Source organism: Rosa rugosa, chromosome 5 (genome assembly GCF_958449725.1).
Source record: "Rosa rugosa chromosome 5, drRosRugo1.1, whole genome shotgun sequence".
In the NCBI taxonomy this organism is placed as follows: Eukaryota; Viridiplantae; Streptophyta; class Magnoliopsida; order Rosales; family Rosaceae; genus Rosa; species Rosa rugosa.
In genome coordinates this window covers 22,033,896-22,052,199 of record NC_084824.1, presented here as the reverse complement: position 1 = coordinate 22,052,199, position 18,304 = coordinate 22,033,896, and the positions used below count along the sequence as shown (strand labels likewise).

Here is an 18,304-nt window from a genome sequence, read left to right as displayed (position 1 = left end):
TAAATTAGAAAGAAATATTGTATCACTAGACCAAATACTTGTTTGCACTCTACCGTCAAGCTTGGAGTAAAACTTACAAGTTTATATAGTTAGAGCAACTCCAACAGATTCCCTATATTTTGATTTTTCTCTACTTTAGGGAAAAATAAGCCTCTTTTGCTCCAACAGATTCCCTATAACTATCTCTATTTCAGGGAAAGTGAGGAAAGAGAAAACCAAATTCCCTATATTTACAGCAAACTCTAAAATTTTAAGGAAAAATATGGAGATTTTAGAGATTATTGTAAAATAGAGAATCTGTTGGAGTTGGAGAAGAAAAAGAGGCTAAAGCTTTGACTTTTGCTTCCCTATAATACAGAAATTATAGGGAAGCTGTTGGAGTTGCTCTTATAGACAATGATGAAACTATAAACAAAAATAATAATTAATTAAAACATGATTTTTACGTGCAATTCGTGATTTATGGGACGGCAATTATAATGTAGTCCCATGAATGAAGGGTTCGATTGTGTTTTGATTCATTGATGGATCACATCATACTGTCATATTCTCTATGATTGTTGTCATTTACTGTCAAATAAATGTTATAATATACAAGATTTTCGGCACTTTCTTGGAGTGGAAGGTCATTGTATTTTACCAAACCAAAAGATACAACCCCTTTTCATGGAGAGATTATTCAGAGCACCGCCGTGCACTTGCACCAACATAAATGAATGGTTAGATTGCATTAAATACATTTTTTGTTTATTAAAAATAAAGTTGATAATAAATATCAAGGGTTGTGATTATTTTATAAGGGTTAGGTCACTTGCACCGTCGGTCATAAAATAATTTCCACTTTCATGGCCTTTTTAACTTTTTCCCACCAACAGATTTCCAAAAGTAAAAAAAAAAAAGGAAAAAAAAAAGACTTCTTGTAAGTACGTACTCGTTATAATTTAAACTTTTTACTATGTTATCAATTAAATTGTGTATATTTTATATGTTATCAATTAAACTTTTTACTCGTTGTAATTACACTACTATGTATAGTTTTTTTTGTTAATAATTACATTTTTTTTAAAAAGGATAATTACATTTATTTATATGTCGTATAATAAAATTAAATTAAATAAGCATCTACTTCTAAGCAGTAGGCTCATCTCCATTGTCCGTCTACCGCTTAGCGATTTTTAAAACAGTAACCCACTAATCTTAATTATTAAATATTTTGGTGTCTCAAACTTTCGATTACCTCCGACCTCCCAACCCGGTTCCTCCAAAAGCTCTATATATTGCCTCGAGGGAAGTTTCATTCCCAGGCTCTGCCACATCCGAAGTCCATACCTTAACAAAGATCTTCTAGTACTCTCATTTTATAGAGCCATGGCTTCCGTGATCAGAGTCTTGGCTCTGTTGGTGGCGACGATGGCTATGGTGCTGCAGGTTTCGAATGCGACTGTATACAAGGTTGGAGACTCGGCTGGATGGACCACCATGGGAAATGTCAACTACAAAGAATGGGCTGCTACTAAGACTTTCCGAGTTGGAGACGTTATCAGTGAGTTCAATTTTCTTCATATTTTTTCTCTTTGCTTGTTCCAGTTTCCCTATAACTCTAATGGAGGTGATGTTTTTCAGTTTGTCTTTCTGGGTTTTCCATATGTTTAGATCATTTCTTTTTTCTTCTTCCACTGAAAATTCTAGTGGGAAATCATCACTCTGTCTTTTCTACTCCAATTTGAGATGGACCAAAACTTTTAATTATGTCGCTCATGCTGCACGCCTGCATTTTGATGGAGTGTCTTTGAATTCACGTACAAAAGGACCCAAGGAAACCCACTCATATATCTTTTTGTTTCTTGGGGGGGGGGGGGGGGGTGGATCTGGATCCCCACTACAACTCTTACATTACACTACTGCAATTCTATAGCCAGTGCATTATTTTTTATGATTATTGAAACTAAGGTGCATTGAGATTATTTGAGACTAGAATATGAGGCTGGTTCTGAAAGGTATGAAGCAACTAGCTAGGAATTAAGAATATTTAAAGATATAAAGGTGAGAATATAAGGTGACAGGTCTATACATTGAAAGCTTAAGCTTTATAATTCGTTTCTTTGTTGCAATTATGTATTGGTTTTGTAAGGTAATCTGAATACACATTCTAGTTAAAAAACTTGTCAGATCTCAGGCAAAGACATCGACCATTCACCTTGTTATCCTGAAATGATTTTACAGCTCTATAGTTTCGGTGTAACGTCATTCCCACTTAAGAAAGAAATGAACTAACAAAAATTTGATATATATTGAGGTAGCTTCATAGCTAGTTAAGTTACCACAAAAGTGATGTTCCAAAGCGTTTTGCTTCTTGGCCTTGGTTTGTATTTCTGTCCAACTGTTGGAAGCTTCATATGTGTAATTTTTTGGGGACAAACAGAATCTCATTGTTATTTTTGTTTGTTGGTGCATGGGATCAGAATTCGCATACAATGCTCAGTTTCACAATGTACTTCGAGTTACACATGCCATGTACAGGTCATGTAACGCTTCAGTCCCTTTGGAATCCTTTAGCACCGGAAACGACTCCATCACAATCAAGACCAAAGGCCACCACTTCTTTCTTTGCGGTGTTCCCGGTCACTGCCAAGCCGGTCAGAAGGTCGACATCAATGTTCACAATGTATCAACCGCTCCAACTCCTTCTGCATTACCCTCTCCTACTGCAATTACTGCCAAGACTCCCGCACCGTCTTCAAATATGGCTGCTCCCCACAAATTTGTGAAGGGACAATCTGCGTTGCTAGGATTAACAATTGCAACTCTTTCATTTTTTGTTTCTAGTTAAATAATGTTGTAAGGAGTGCCCTTAAGTTTCTTGATTGCTTTATTATGGGCATTTGAGCTTTTCAAGGATATTATTTTTTTAGGTCGGTATAGTAGTGAAATTTTGCTTCTTGAAATAGAGACATATACAACGTATATCGGTATATGGATTACTACAATTTCAAATAAATTTCAGAAATTATTTTACTTGAGAATCTCCATTTATCGATTCAACTATTGCATCACAAGCAACTTTTGATTGTAAATACTGGATTCAAGTAGCATGTATTGTTTGTGGATTTTTATTCCTAGGAAAGGCTGGCAGCTAGCCAGGCCTTAAAATATAAGTGGGTTAAGCTAGCTTTGATATAACTAAATTTCTCTAGTTGAACTCATAGTGTGGTGAGACGATCCTCCATCTTTTATCTTATCGCTTTGTAATAGTGATTAATTGAGTTTTCATCAATTTCAGTTTCGATAGCTTTGTTTCTTTTTCGTTGGCTTTGTTGGTTTGGTCCCCCTCCTAAGTTGATATGTTTACTTCTTTTTGTTTTAGGAAATCAAAAATTGGGAGAGAATGAGTTGTGCTTTCATTGATAATATGAGCATCTTTATATAGAGGATTACAAGCAGAGAATATAAGTCTTACAAGAAAACTGAATCGTAAAATGAATAGGATACCTCCGAAGATATCTATAAAACTAACCCTATTACAACTTAGACAAGTCACTAGAGTTTGGGCCAGACACATAAATCAGATGTCCTTAAACACTCTCCCTTGTGTCGCCCAAATGTGGTGCTCCTCTCGCTGCCTCGTCAAAAACCTTGTCGAGTAACAAAAACCCAGTGGGACAAAAATAACCTCGGTCAAAAGAGAAAGAGTACAACACACCCTTCACGTTTCGAGACCATACATGTAGACATCTCCCCCTGATGACAACAGTCATGGGAATTCGGATAACTTTCGCAAACGATGCTACCAATGTGTTTCTCGAAAGTGGATTTAGGCAATGACTTAGTGAACGTACAAGTCTGCCACATTGTCCTCAGATCGAACCTAGTTTACTTTGATCTTGAGGAGCTTATGTTGTTGCTGATTATGCTTGGTGTTGTCGTCTTTGATGTAGCCTTGCTTTATTTGTTCAAAGAAAGCAACATTATCCTCATAAATACTTGTAGACTCATCTGTGGTAGACTTCAAATCACAATTACTTCAAACATGCATAATTATGGATCCAATCCAAACCGCTTCGTGAAGAGCAATAATCTCTGCAGGGTTCGAAGATATAGCGACTAGGGTCTGTTTTGTAGACCTCCAAGATATCGCGGTCTGACCCATGGTAAACATATAACCAGTTTCGGAATGACCTTTGTGTGGGTCAGAGAGATACCCAGAATCAGCAAAACCTTCCAAAACACTAATGACGTTTTGGGATAGGGATAGAGGACGCAAGCCAGTGTTGGCGGCGTTCCTGGTGTGTGATGGATCCGAATTCATCATCTCTCTGTAGGGATAGAACAAGCCCATATCAATCATATATCTCAAGTATCGAAAGATATCTTTAACACCAGTCCAATGGCGTCGCGTTGGCGCAGTGCTATATCTAGCTAACAAGTTCACAGCAAATGAGATGTCCGGTCTTGTGCATTGAGCTAAGTACAATAATGCGCCTATTGTACTCAAGTAGGGCACTTCTGCCTCTAGCACATCTTCGTCATCATTCTTCGGACGATGAGGATCCTTTTTAGGATCAAGACTACGGAAGATCATGGGGGTGCTTGAAGGCTTGACATTGTTAAAACACCTAAGCATCCATCAACACAGTGCTCAAGTTCCAAACAGAGAAAAAACTATGTTCTCCCAAGATCCTTCATCTCAAACTCAGATTTCTAGTGTTAAGTGGTTTCTTTAACGGCTTAAGGACATTTAATAAAGATCATGTCACCAACATGAAACGCGATAAAATCCGGAACTTGTCATAGAAATGCGAGGGCATTGACAAATCCCTTCCCAATCAAGTAGTCACTTAGCAAGCTTTTTAACCTCATTGCAAACGCGTTCCGTAGTCTAGAGCCACTTGACTTGGGTGAATGAAGTTCATCAGGAACCTTCATGTATATTTTGTATCTAGATCCCTATAAAGATACGTAGTGACCACATTTGTAAGCTGCATGTTTAGTTATTCGGAAACTACCAAACTGACAAGGTAGTAGAGTGTAATGACATCCATTACTGGAGAATATGTTTCCTCGTAGTCGATTCCAGGGTGTTTGTGAGAAGCCTTACGCCATAAGACGAGATTACCATCTCTTTTTCTCATCACACTTTCTAACGAAGATCCATTAGACAACAAATTTTATGTTAGGAGCTGTCGGCATCACTAGCTCGAAAAACATTCATCTTCGTTTGAGAATCTAACTCAACATGGATAGCATCTTTCCATTTAGGCCAATTTTCTCTCTGTTGACATTCATTCATCAACGGAGCGTGGTTCGATATTATTGGACTCAATAAACTCATGAGCAATGAAATGCACTAATACATCATCAAGTTTCTATCCCGCATCTCATGTACACTAGTGTAATTTTCAGAGAGTTCTATATTCTCAGGAATAGATTCAGATGTTGAGGCATCCCCCAACGATAACCATAATCTGGAACATTCTCATGAGACTAATTTTGAGTGTCGATGATCAAAGGATTGGGTTGTGCCAAAGTATCCTTTGAACCCACGGGCCTCCCATGCATCCTAGATAAAGCCATGGCCTGTGACGCTAACGTGCCACTCTCTATGGCGTTGGTGCCATGCCTACCTCCGTGTAGGGTGGTGATACGTTCTCTCGTAGGGACGTCCATCCTTGCAGGCATGTTTGCAACATATATATATGTGTGATCTCATCACGTTAGCGGGGATCGAGATGAGACATAGTGGGGATATACCACGATAATTCATGTCGTTCCGGTTGAACATTCGTGTTCTTATCTCCCCCTAACGACGGGAAGACTATCTCATCAAAGTGACAATCCGTAAATCTAGCGGTAAAGATCGCATGTCAAGGGTTCTACATAGCGGACTTATAGTTGGAGATTTATATTCAACACAAATTTATATGCATTCGTTGTTAATGATCCATTTTGATGCGTTGTGGTAGCGCGATTGGCACATAAATCGAGCACTCAAATGTGAGTAAGTACGAGATATCAAACTTGCACCCAGTCACTAGCTGTAACTTAAAGAAAGGTGAGTGGCAGTGGGTCATAGACGAATTAGCATAGCTGCATGCGATATTGCATAACCCCAAGCAGAAATATTTATGTGCATTACCAATGTCCTGGCTACCATCGTAGTCGTTGAATGGTGGCTTTCACCGAGATCATTTGGGTGTGTACATGAGGATATGATGCCAACATTAATCCCCAATGATATGTAATAGTCATTGAAAGTCGTCGATGCAAACTCTCTAGCATTGTCAAGTCGAATGACTGAACCGGGGAGTGAGCCTGTTACCATATAATCTTGTGCTAGGAGTGCAGTATAAGCAACATTACAAGTGAACAATAGCACAACACGTGACCAGCGTGTTTGCGCGTCAACCAACATCATGAAATATTTAAATGTCCGCAAGTTGGTTGAATCGGTCCACATAATCCCCTAGGATTCTATGTAAGAACAGAATGAGTATTCTTGTATCATTTGCGTAGGATAGTCTCGGTCCTAATTTCCATAAGGAGGTTAGGCCTGAGCGTCTTAAAAGCTATTGGAAGTAAAGTTGGTGACTACAACATCACCAATGGCGTCATCACCATGATGGACGCTATCCATGGCATCATGGATAGGGACGGCAGAAAGTGGTTGTGGTCACACTCAGTCCAGTAATCAACCTTTGATTCTTGCTTCGTTTCGCTAGAAAGAATGGATGACCTATGAAGTCTTTAGTAGACGGATCATCATATCATGACTAGGATGACCTATCATTTCGTGGCAAAGCCAACATGTGTCTAAATTCAAGAGATCTTCTCTCATAACTTTATTGGATTTAATAGCTCGAATAGTGGTGACATAAAAACCACTAGAGAAACACATAAGTTTCTCTAAGATGCTTATTTGTTCGCAATCATTAGAGATATTGCAAAGGAACTCTTTTCCATTCTCTATATGCGTTTCCGCATGGAATCCGTTAGCTCGAATAGCATAATAGGGTCCGATTTTCCATAGAAGCGTAGAGAGTTTCTATGACAGTAATCAAGGTGCCATTTGGCAAGGGGAATTTGACCATTCCATGTCCTTGAACTAATCCTGGGCCATCATAGTCACAAAGCAATGTGCTCAGAATCCCAAATGGAGTCATAATGAAAAGAACTCAAAATTTTACTTATGAGCCAATGGTGTACATCATTGTTTCTATGACCAAAAGAAAGTCTAATCCGAAACTAGCTAATGCAAAACAAAGGTAGTTGTTTGACTTCTTTCGGTAACTCCAAAATAAACCAAGTGAGTAGAGAGATGTTGGTGGAGCAAAGCTCGCTTAAGTACCACTTATATCAAGACCTTCATAGACATCATACTCACTTTGGATGAGCCTATTTGAAGAAAAACTAAACCAATGGCATTTAGTACGAAATTTATGGCAATTGCCTATTACATCTCTTCAAAAATAAAGACTTCATTCAAAATCGTCAGTCTCTTGATCTTAGCCAGATTTGAAGTCTTCAACCCTTAGTTCGAGATCACCTTCTTGATCCTTCTTGTTCTACATAGTAATCTTCTCTTGCTTCACAATACGTTTTGAAGACGGTGGCAATAATCTCACGAGCTCTACAAATGTGTGCCCAATGACCAGATGCTCCACATCGAGAACATACATCTCTGTGCTCAGGCTCCCTTGATTGAGGCATTTTAAAAGCGTTATTATGATGGCGGCTCATAGTGTTTGTGGCACTACCAACATGGCCAGAGGCGTGGCCTCCTTCTCTTTTTCCACGTTGACCTCTTTGGTTTCGTGTCCGCCTATGTTGGCGGTTACCTTCCTCATTAGAGTGAGAATATGGACAAAAACGTCTAGAATTGTCCCTAGATTTAGAGTTTCACTCTAGGCACCCTCCCTTAGGGGTGCGACTATAATTGGACTCCGGAATAGGCTATGTTCCCACGGGTCTCAAATTACAGTTTTCACAAGGATGTTGTCATGCTTTTCATCGACATTTATAGCTTCAATGAGCTCATGAAACCTTGTGATCCGTCATGCAGTAACATTGATTCGATAGTTCTTAACAACCATCATTGCAGAGTCGGGGAAGGTTGAGAAAGTCCTCTCAATCAACATCGCATCTGTGATATCTTTTCCACAGAATTCTATTAAGGATTTAATGTGAAGTGCTTCCGAGTTGTAGTCAAGAACTGACTTGAAATCACAGAAGCGAAGATTATGCCATCTCTCTTCTAGGTCAGGAAGCAGGGAGTCACCGACATTGTCAAAGCGTTCTTCGAGTGAGACCCACTGCCTTCTGGGGTCTTCTTCTTTCAGATACTCGTACTGGAGCGAATCATTCATATGACGAGTCATTAGGATGATGGCTTTCGCCTTATTTGCCTCCAATGTTGCTCTATTGCTTCCAAAGCTTGAGCTTGCTCAATTGTTAGCATGTCCTAGCTAGGCTCAAGAATCGTATCAGGATTCCTTGGGCCTTGAGATGCTGGTAGACATCACGAACCCACTTGTGATATCCATACCTAGTTGTCCTCAATGGAGCAAAGTCCAGTTTGTTCAGGTTACTCATCCTGAAAATGAACAAGAAATGGGTTAGTTTCGGAGCTGAAAAAGCTACCATGAAAATAATAGAAATTTCTAAGCATAATTTCTCCCAAGAAATTAGGAATTTCTGAGCATAATTACTCCCAAGAAGTGCGTGGTCGATCATATATTCTCTACAAACTCTAAATTTGGAGATCTCAACAAGCTCCAAGCTTGGAGATAGCACGAACTCCCACAATTTGGCGTAGGTCTTCCCACAAAAAAAGAAATGGGAGGTAGAAGAAGGGAGGTTGAAAGTCCCTGAGAAAAGAAAAGAAAGTAAATTACATGAAAGCAAGAACTTTTATAAAAATTTACCTCGAAATAAGGTCGCCAGGAAATTGCCGGAAAAAGTCACCAGAGATCGGCAGTGGCCAGAGTGATGTTTGGCCCGCCGGCCATTTGTGGTAGATTGATGGTTGGAAGTTGGCTAGGGGTTGCTAGTAGCAAGGCTAACCACATGCAAAGGTTGTGCGTGCGTTGTGCATGGCTGTGCGTGCTTGACTGCTGGCGAGGCTAGCAAGTGCGATAGGTGGCGGCACAGAGCGAGGCTAATGACTGGGGCGTGTGGCTGAGGTCGTGCAGGCGAGTGCGCGAGCGGAGCCAGGCTAACTGAGGGGTCAACCGAGGCTGTGCGCGGGGGTGAGGTTAGCGAGGCTATCTGATGCGCTGAAGGCTGAAGGCTGACGGCTTCTGGGCAAAGTGAGGCTAACCTGCAGGCACTAGCGAGGCTAGCTGACGGGGTTGACGCGCTGGGGAGCTGTGAAGGCGAGGCTAGCGAGCAAGGATAGCAGGCGCAGAGGGGTAGGGGCGCGCGGATGTCGCCAGGCAGAAGCGTTGGCTAGGCTAACCAGACCGGTTCGGGACTTCCAGTGGCCGATTCGGGTATTTTCTGGCCTGTTCTGGTGGTTCTGCCACCGGTTCTGGACTTCTGGGATCAGGCGCTTCAAGGTGTGCGGTGCAGTCAGCTAGGGTTTCAAGGTTACGAATTTAGGGTTTCAGGGTTAGGGCTTCGTGCTAGGGGTGGGTTTGGTTTGATTCGGTGTGGTTTTGAGCCCAAATCGAGAACCGAACCTAACTTGGACTTTGGTTCAGTTCGGTTTGGTTTTACATTTTTGAGAAGCTAAAACCGACAACCGAACCGACCGATTCGGTTCAGTCGAGTTCGGTTTTTTTTTTTTTTTTTTTTTTGGAAAAACATATTTTTACCACTTCTATTTCTACCTCTTTGGTATTTTAACTCGGGATGTTTTTTCGTTTCTTCAAACCTATAATAATCCTCCATAACAATGAGTTTACAAGTTCACTAATGCATGCTTTATACTTCAATATACAATAATCTATACTTCATAGTCCATATCCATACTTCATAATTCAAACTTCAAAGCTTTAAAATAAAGAATTTTATCCAAAATTTATAGTCCATCAACAATATAGTGATATAGTCCATCAACATATGAAATGGTCAAAAAATATAGAGTCCAAAGTTTATAAAGTCCATCAACTCATCAACACTAACCTCACAAATTAAAAATATTTAAGTTCACTAAAAGAGAATGAACAAACATCAACATATGAAGGAGGGCATGAACTCAAGCTCGGAAAGATGAAGTCTTCGACTTTGGAGGTAACATACCACTCCGACTACTCCCCACTGGAGCTCCACATGGCATCTTAACAATTCTACATTGGTATAAGAGAATAATAAAAAGAAAAACATTAGAAAATGTTACATACAATCATATATAACATAAAAATTACAACTTCATTAACCAAAAAACATTAAATAAGAAAATAGAAACAATTACCTCTTTCCGCTTCGTTACACAACTCCATCTCCTCAATGGTAAGCATATAATGTAAATGCACATTTTCACTTCTAAGCCAATTTTGGCTACATATCAAGGCCTCCACCATTCTAGGACTCAGGGAGCTACAATATGGATCAATAATCCTCCCACTTGTGCTAAAGGAAGATTCTGAAGCTATGGTTGACACCGGAATAGCTAGAATCTCCTTTGCAACGCGGGCCAATGTGGGATACTTGCAAACTCCATTCACCCTCCACCAATTCAACAAGTCAAAGTCTTCACCATCTCCTTCAATAGGATCTCCAAGATATCTATCCACATCATTGTTGATGATCTCGGCTTTCTTTGCTCTTCTTCTTTGCTCCTTCTCTTTCAACTTCCTTTCTTACTCCGTACAACCTTTACTTGAAGAAGACACCCCCTCACTTGATGCTTGAGTACCACTAACCTCACTAACACCACTTTCCCTTCCCTCTTCTTCATAAACCTTGTAAAGGTCATATAAGAGATCTTTCACACTCTTTGTGTTAGCTTCCACATTTTCATCCATCTCCCCTTCAATAATCTCAAAATAATCAACAACTTTTTCAAGCTTATGACGTGGATCAAGAACAATACCAATGAACAAATAGGGATTCAACTTTTCAAAGCTACCCCAATACTTGTTAAACTTGTCTTGCATGGGTTTGGCAATCTCCAACAAATGCGGGTTAGATTGTTCTTGTAAGATACCATAAATACGAAGTATATCACCAAAAGTGTTATGAATAGTAGGAGAACTAGAACAACACACCTTTAAAGTTACTTCATAAAATGGTCTCAAGAAATCCGCAAACTGCTCCCCGTTCTCCCAATCAACACTTGTCGGTTGCCCTTCTTTTGGCTTATCATTTGTGTCACCTTGTAGCCATGCTCAAAAATTACCGGCATCATCTTCTGTCATTCTATCAAAGGCTTTTTGGAGTTTCAAAGCCCGTTCCAACATCAAGAATGTGGAATTCCACCTAGTAGGGACATCTAAAATCACAAGCCCTTTGCACTCTAGTTTCACCATTTCAACACACTCTTTGAAAAAATCAAGTCTTTGTGGAGAGGATCTAACATATCTCACTGCATTACGAATTGCCTCAATAGTCATCCTCATTACACCCAATCCATCATTCACAATCAAGTTTAAAATATGGGCTACACACCTCACATGCAAATTCTTCCCTCCATGCAAAAGTGCATTAAGGACCCCCAACCACCTATCCTCTTTTTCAACTCCCTCAATGCAACATCATTTGATGAAGCATTATCAACGGTCACTGTGAGAATCTTCTCTATACCCCACTCTAACAAACAATCCTCCAAAAGCTTAGCTATAGACTCTCCCTTATGATTTGAGATCACACAAAAATTAAGAATTATCTTATGCAACACCCAATTATCATCAATAAAATATGCAGTGAGAACCATGTAATTAATGTTTTGAATAGAAGTCCATGTATCAGTTGTAAGACACAACCTATATCTACTCAATTGATCCATCAATTTCTTCTTCTCCCCCAAATACATCTTAAGCACATCCTTTGCTATTGTCTTACGAGAAGGAATTCTCCAATAAGGAAGAGCTCTACCCATAAAACGCCTAAACTCTTCTCCCTCCACATGAGAAAATGGTAACTTATCTAGAATAATGTACTCCACACATAACAAAAATAGCTCTTCTTAAGTGCATTGTACAGTACACAACTCACTAGTTGGTTTTTTAAAAGAGAAAATCTTTTGCTTTTTAGCTTTCAACATCTCAATATTAGGGGGATACTTTGGACACTTTTCCATATTATTTAGAAGGGAGGTTGTACCATTCTTCCTAGGATTGGCATAGAATTCTTTTCCACAATAATTACATGCACCCTTAATTCTACCCTCCACCACCTTCCTATCAATATGATTCCAAATATCTGACCTTTCTTTCCGTTTCAACGCCTCAATAATGCTTTCCACACTTCCGTCATCTTCAAGCTCGATTGCTTGACTCCTTGAGTTTCTTGAACTTCCGGAGTTGCAGCAGAAGTTCATTCGTGGGGAGGTATTGGTGTTGTAAATTCACCAATACTAGTGTTGATCTGCAGTTTCAGTTTCACCAACACAGATTTAGCAAAACAGTTTCAGTTTCAGCAAAACATAATAGAAACTGCAATAAGAAACAAAAAATAGAAATTGCAGTAAGAAAGTGCAAAACTCAAACTGCAAACAGTTTTGATATATAGACCAAACAGTTTTGTATATATGAGCAGCAAATGTGCAAGGTCATAGAATGTGGTTAAGTTCTTAAATCGGCATAACCAGGTGTCTATTTGGTCTAGATAGATAATATCACATCATGACTGATTTTTATTTCTTTGTCATGAAAAAGAAACATCATTAAGTGTATTCTAGATCGTAGTCAATCAGTTGCACATTTGACAGTACCAAAATGAAGAATTAATGTCCTAAAATTCCAGGTTTAGTAATATATAGACCAAACACGATCTTGGTTTTCCTAACTAATAATAGACCCAAAAAAAACAACAAAACATATTTGGTAACACTTGAAACAGAAACAGGATCAGATTACATATTTGAAACAGAAAATTGCTACCTGAGATGATGAAGATGATTTATTCTTCGGGGCTGAGGCTGAACTTGTACCACATGACTTAGATTTCTCCATTTGCCTCTTCATTTTTAGCAATCTCAAATCTAGAACTACTCAGCCAAAACAAATGCAGAGTACCTGAAACTAACATACTCAATTCCATGTCCAGCAAGAACATTCCACAATATACACAACATAACATAAACTGAAACCATCTTTTGCCTCAGCTCTTACCTTATCCAGAAAGATCGCGGCTATAAACACCAAAGTCTAGCCCAAATCTGTAAGTCTATTCCAAGCTAATCTACAACAATAATAGCACAAGAGAATGTCGAGATCAAAAACCATCTTTCGATAATCAAGAAACCCCATCGACGAAATGAAGAAACCCTTTCAATTTGATTCAGACCTAACCTGGAATTCCTGAAATTGAATGCTTGAAGCGTTGCTGGCTTGCTGCTATGGAGGAGAAAAGAGAGTCTTCTTCAATCTCTGAAGCCAAAAAACACAAAATAAGAAGACAAGATGGTACCACGCGTAAGGACTGAGGACTTGAGGTTAAGGAGAAGCAAAATGAATTTGGAACTACTAGCTACACACACAAGTAGAAATTTTAAACATAGGATTGGAGACCAACTAGCTCAGAATCTCAGATCAGTGAAAATCAAAGACGGAGTTCGACTAACCTTACCGATGGAAAGAGAGATGGAAAGCTGCTGACTTCGGGTTCGGGAGGCTTCGTGAGTTCCTGTCTTCGTGTCTCCGGAATTGATTGGCAACGAACGTCCGGGCTCCAGTAGCGACAAGGATTCGACTGAGAGCTGAGGAAAAAGTCGAGGCCGAGAGCTGAGTGGTTGAGGAACAGAGGAAGTGAGGCTGTGACACTCTGAGGGTTCGACTCGAGGCTGTTTAGTTGGTCTCCAACCCTAACAAAAAACAACGTCGTTTTGGCACATGTGAACAGTGTTTCGGTTTTCGATTCGATTCGGTTTCTGCCAGGCCGAAACCGAAAACCAAACCGAAAATAATCAGTTCAGTTCGGTTTTGTTTTTTTGGTTCGGTTTTTTTCGGTGCTGTTTTGTTCGGCTTCGGTTCGGGTTTCGGTGCGGTTTTTTTCGGTTTTCGATTTCGCGAGCCCACCCCTACTTCGTGCTAATAACGTGTTTTAGGAAATCAGAAATTAGGAGACAATGAGTTATGCTTTCATTGATAATAGGAGCCTCTTACAAACAGAAAATATAAGTCTTACAAGGAAACTGAATAGGATATCTCCGAAGATATCTGTAAGACTAACCCTATTACAACTTGGACAAGTCACTAGAGTTTGGGCCAGACACATAAATCAGTCATTATCGATGGTACTTGAACTTATCCTCTATTATATCGATGGTACTTGAACTTATCCTCTATTCTATCAATGGTACATAAACTTATCATCTATCTTATCGATGCTACCTGACATGTGCCAAACATGTGACTCATTTTTCAAGGATAAGTTTGAAAAATTACTTCTTTGTTTAAGGATATCTCTATTTGTGTTTGGCCCAAACTCTAGGTTACTTGACCTAGTGGTAATAGGGTTAAATTAGAAGGATCTAGATTCCTATTCAATGTACGATTACTTTCCTTGTATGATTGAGATTCTATACATTGTAATCCTCTATACAAAGAGGCCCCTATTATCAATGAGAATACACAGCGATTTCCTCTCAAATTTCAGTTTCTCTACAACACGTTATCAGCACGAAGCCCTAACCCTGAAAACCCTAATTTCGTAACCCTCAAATTCCAACATCCACCGCCCCACATATTGAAGCCCTAGCCTCAAGGAACCCAGAACCGGCGGCGGAACCACCGGAACCGGCCGGAAAGCCCCTGAACCGGCCGTCGGAAAAATCGGACCGGCCCCTGCCCCCTGCAAGCACCTGCCGAGTCCTGCCGAGGTCCCTGCACGCCCCTGCCGAGATCTGCCGAGTGCTGCCGAGCTTCTGTCGACAGCCCTGCAAGCATCTGCCGAGAGCCTTGCACGCTTCCTGCCGAGTGCTGCCGACATCTGCCGAGAAGCCCAGCGCGCACCTGCCGACACCTGCCGAGACGTGTGCCTGCCCCTGCCGACAGCCCCGCACACACCTGCCGACAGCCCCCGCAAGCCTCCTGCCGAGTCCTGCCGAGTACTGCCGACAGCTGCCGAGAGCCCGGCGCACCCCTGTGCCTGCCCCTGTCGACAGCTGCCGAAAGCCCTGCGCAGCACCTGCCGAGCATCTGCCTACCAGCCCTGCACAGCCTCCGCACAGCCCTGCAGCAGCTCCGCACAACCCCTGCAGCAGCCCTGCCTAACTCCGGCCACCACCGCCGGCCACCAGTTTCCGGCCACTTTTTGGGCGACCTCCGGTGACCCTTTTTCCGGCCATCTACGGTGACTTTTCCGATCAAATTTTCCGGCCAATTTTCAAGGTAAACTTTTCTAAAAGTTCCTGTTTTTGAAGGTTTTTTTCATTCTTTTCTTTTTTTCTCGGGGACTTGCAACCTCCCTTCTTCTACCCCCCTTTCTTCTTCATAGGGGAGACCAAAAGCCGAACTGTGGGGGTTCGTGCTCACTCCAAGCTTAGAGCTTGTAGAGTCCTCCAAACTTAGAGTTTGTTGAGAAGAATACGATCGACCACAAACATCATTGTTTCGATCTAATCCAACCTCTCTTGGAATCGAATTTCTTGGAAGCGACTACGCTCGGAAATTCCTAATTTCTTGGAAGCGATTACGCTCAGGAATTTTATATGTTTTCGTGGTAGCTTTTTCCGCTCCGAAACTAACCCTTTTCCTTGTTCTCTTTCAGGATAAGTAACCTGAAAAAATTGGACTTTGCTCCATTGGGAACAACTGGCTCTGAATATCACAGGTGGGTTCGTGATATGCGCCAGCATCTCAAGGCCGATGGAATCCTGGATACGATTCTCGAGCCTAGCCAGGACGTGCTAACTGTTGAGCAAGCTCAAGCTTTGGAAGCAAATAGAGCAGCCTTAGAGGCAAATAAGGCGAAAGCCATCATCCTAATGACTCGTCATATGGATGATTCGCTCCAGTACGAGTATATGAATGAAGAAGACCCCAGAAGGCTGTGGGTCTCACTCGAAGAAAGATTTGGCAACGTCCGTGACTCCCTGCTTCCTGACCTAGAAGTGAGATGGCATAGCCTCTGCTTCTGTGATTTCAAATCAGTTCTTGACTACAACTCGGAAGCACTTCGCATTAAATCCTTAATGGAATTCTGTGGTAAAGAGATCACAGATGCGATGTTGATTGAGAAGACTCTCTCTACTTTCCCCGTCTATGCATTGATGGTTGCTAAGAACTATCGAATCGATGTTACTACAAGACGAATCACAAGGTTTCATGAGCTCATTGGAGCTATGAGTGTCGCTGAAAAGCATGACAACATCCTTGTGAAGAACTATAATTCGAGATCCGTGGGAATAGAGCATATTCCGGAATCCAATTATAGTCGCGCCCCAAAGAGAGGGCGCCAAGAGCGAAACCCTAATTTTAGGGATACTTCTGGACGTTCTGGTCCATATAATCGCTCTACTTGGGAAGGTAATCGCCAAAATAGGCGTACACGGAACCGAAGAGGTCAACGTGGAAAGAGAGAGGGAGGCAACGCCTCTGGCCATGTTGGTGGCGCCACCAACACTAAGAGCCATCTAAATGACGCTTTCAAAGCGCCTCAATCAATGGAGTTTGAGCAAAGAGATGTATGTTCTCGATGTGGAGTGTCTGATCATTGGGCACACATTTGTAGAGCTCGTGAAGAAATTGTCACCGCCTACAAAGCATATTGTGAAGCAAGAGAAGCTCACTATGTGGAACAAGAAGATCAAGAAGATGATCTAGAGTAAAGGGTTGAAGACTACAAATTTGGCTGGGATCAACAGATCGCCAATTCTGTTTAAGTCTTTATTTTCCAAGAGATGTAATTGCCACACTATGTAGTAAATGCCATTGGTTTAGTTTTTCTTCACATAGGCTCATCCAAAATGAGTGTGATGTCTAGGAAGGTTTTGAGATAAGTGGTACTTAAGCGAGCTTTGCTCCACCGACATCTCTCTACTCACCTGGTCATACTTATTTTGGAGTTACCGAAAGAAGTCAAACGACTACCTTTGTTTTGCATTAGCTAGCATTTGGATTAGATTCTCCTAATGGTTAAGAGACAATGATGTATTCCGTTGGCTTATGAATAAAATTTCGAGTTCTTTTCATTATGACTCAATTTTGATTCTGAGCATATTACTTTGTGACTACGATGGCTGGGCCATCAATATTAATTCGAGGACATGGAATAGCCCAAATGGCACCTTGATTACTGTCACGGATACTCTCTACGCTCCTAGGGCAAATCGTACCTATGAATAGCCAACGGATTCCATGCAGAAACGCATGTAGAGAACGAAAATGAGTTCCTTTGCAATACCTCTAATGATTGCGAACAAAGGCGCATCTTAGAGAAGTTTATGTGTCTCTCTAGTGGACTCTATGTCACTATTCGAGCTATTAAATCCAATAAAGTTATGAGATAAGATCTCTTGGATTTAGACACATATTGGCTTTGTCTCGACAGGATAAGTCACCCTGGTCATGATATGCTGATCCGTCTACTAAAGACTTCATATGGACACCCTCGAGCGAAATGAAGCAAGAATCAAAAATTGGTTCCTGGACTTAGCAAGACCGCAACAATTGCAGCATCTGACGCTGCAGCTGTCTTGGGGCGCCATATGGCCGCCCAAGTCCCTTGTGACAACGCCATATATGGCGCTACCCATGGCCATGACGCCATGGATGTCAATCCCCATGGTTATAACGCCATGGATGCCACTTCCCATGGTCATGACACCATGATGGGTGATGTAGTCACAAACTTTGCTTCAATATGCGTTTCAAACGCTCAGGCCCAACCAAAACTCTCCTTGGTTGCTTCTAAGGCCTATCGCTCATTTTACAAAGCCACTTCCTTAGGAAAATTAGGACTGAGACCGTCCTATGCAAAGGATATGAAAATACTCATTATGTTCTTACATAGAATCCGTAGGGATTCTGTGGACTAATTCCACCAACTTGCGGACGTTTAAATATCTCATGATGTTGGTTGATATGCAAACACGCTGGTCACGTGTTGTGCCATTGTCCACTTGTAATGCTGCTTATGAAGCACTCCTAGCACACATCATATGACAACGGGCTCACTCCCCGAATCATCCTATTCAGTCAATTGG

The 18,304-nt window shown here is 41.1% G+C and overlaps 1 protein-coding gene across 1 annotated transcript; it reads left to right on the top strand.

Moving 5' to 3' along the window:
- The first annotated feature begins 1,264 nt into the window (after positions 1-1,264).
- LOC133712378 (mavicyanin-like) lies at positions 1,265-3,000 on the top strand. The gene is made up of 2 exons (XM_062138489.1): positions 1,265-1,543; positions 2,463-3,000. Exons 1-2 carry the CDS (start codon positions 1,369-1,371, stop codon positions 2,828-2,830), a joined length of 543 nt encoding a protein of 180 aa, XP_061994473.1. The 5' UTR covers positions 1,265-1,368; the 3' UTR covers positions 2,831-3,000.
- The last annotated feature ends 15,304 nt before the right edge of the window (positions 3,001-18,304 follow it).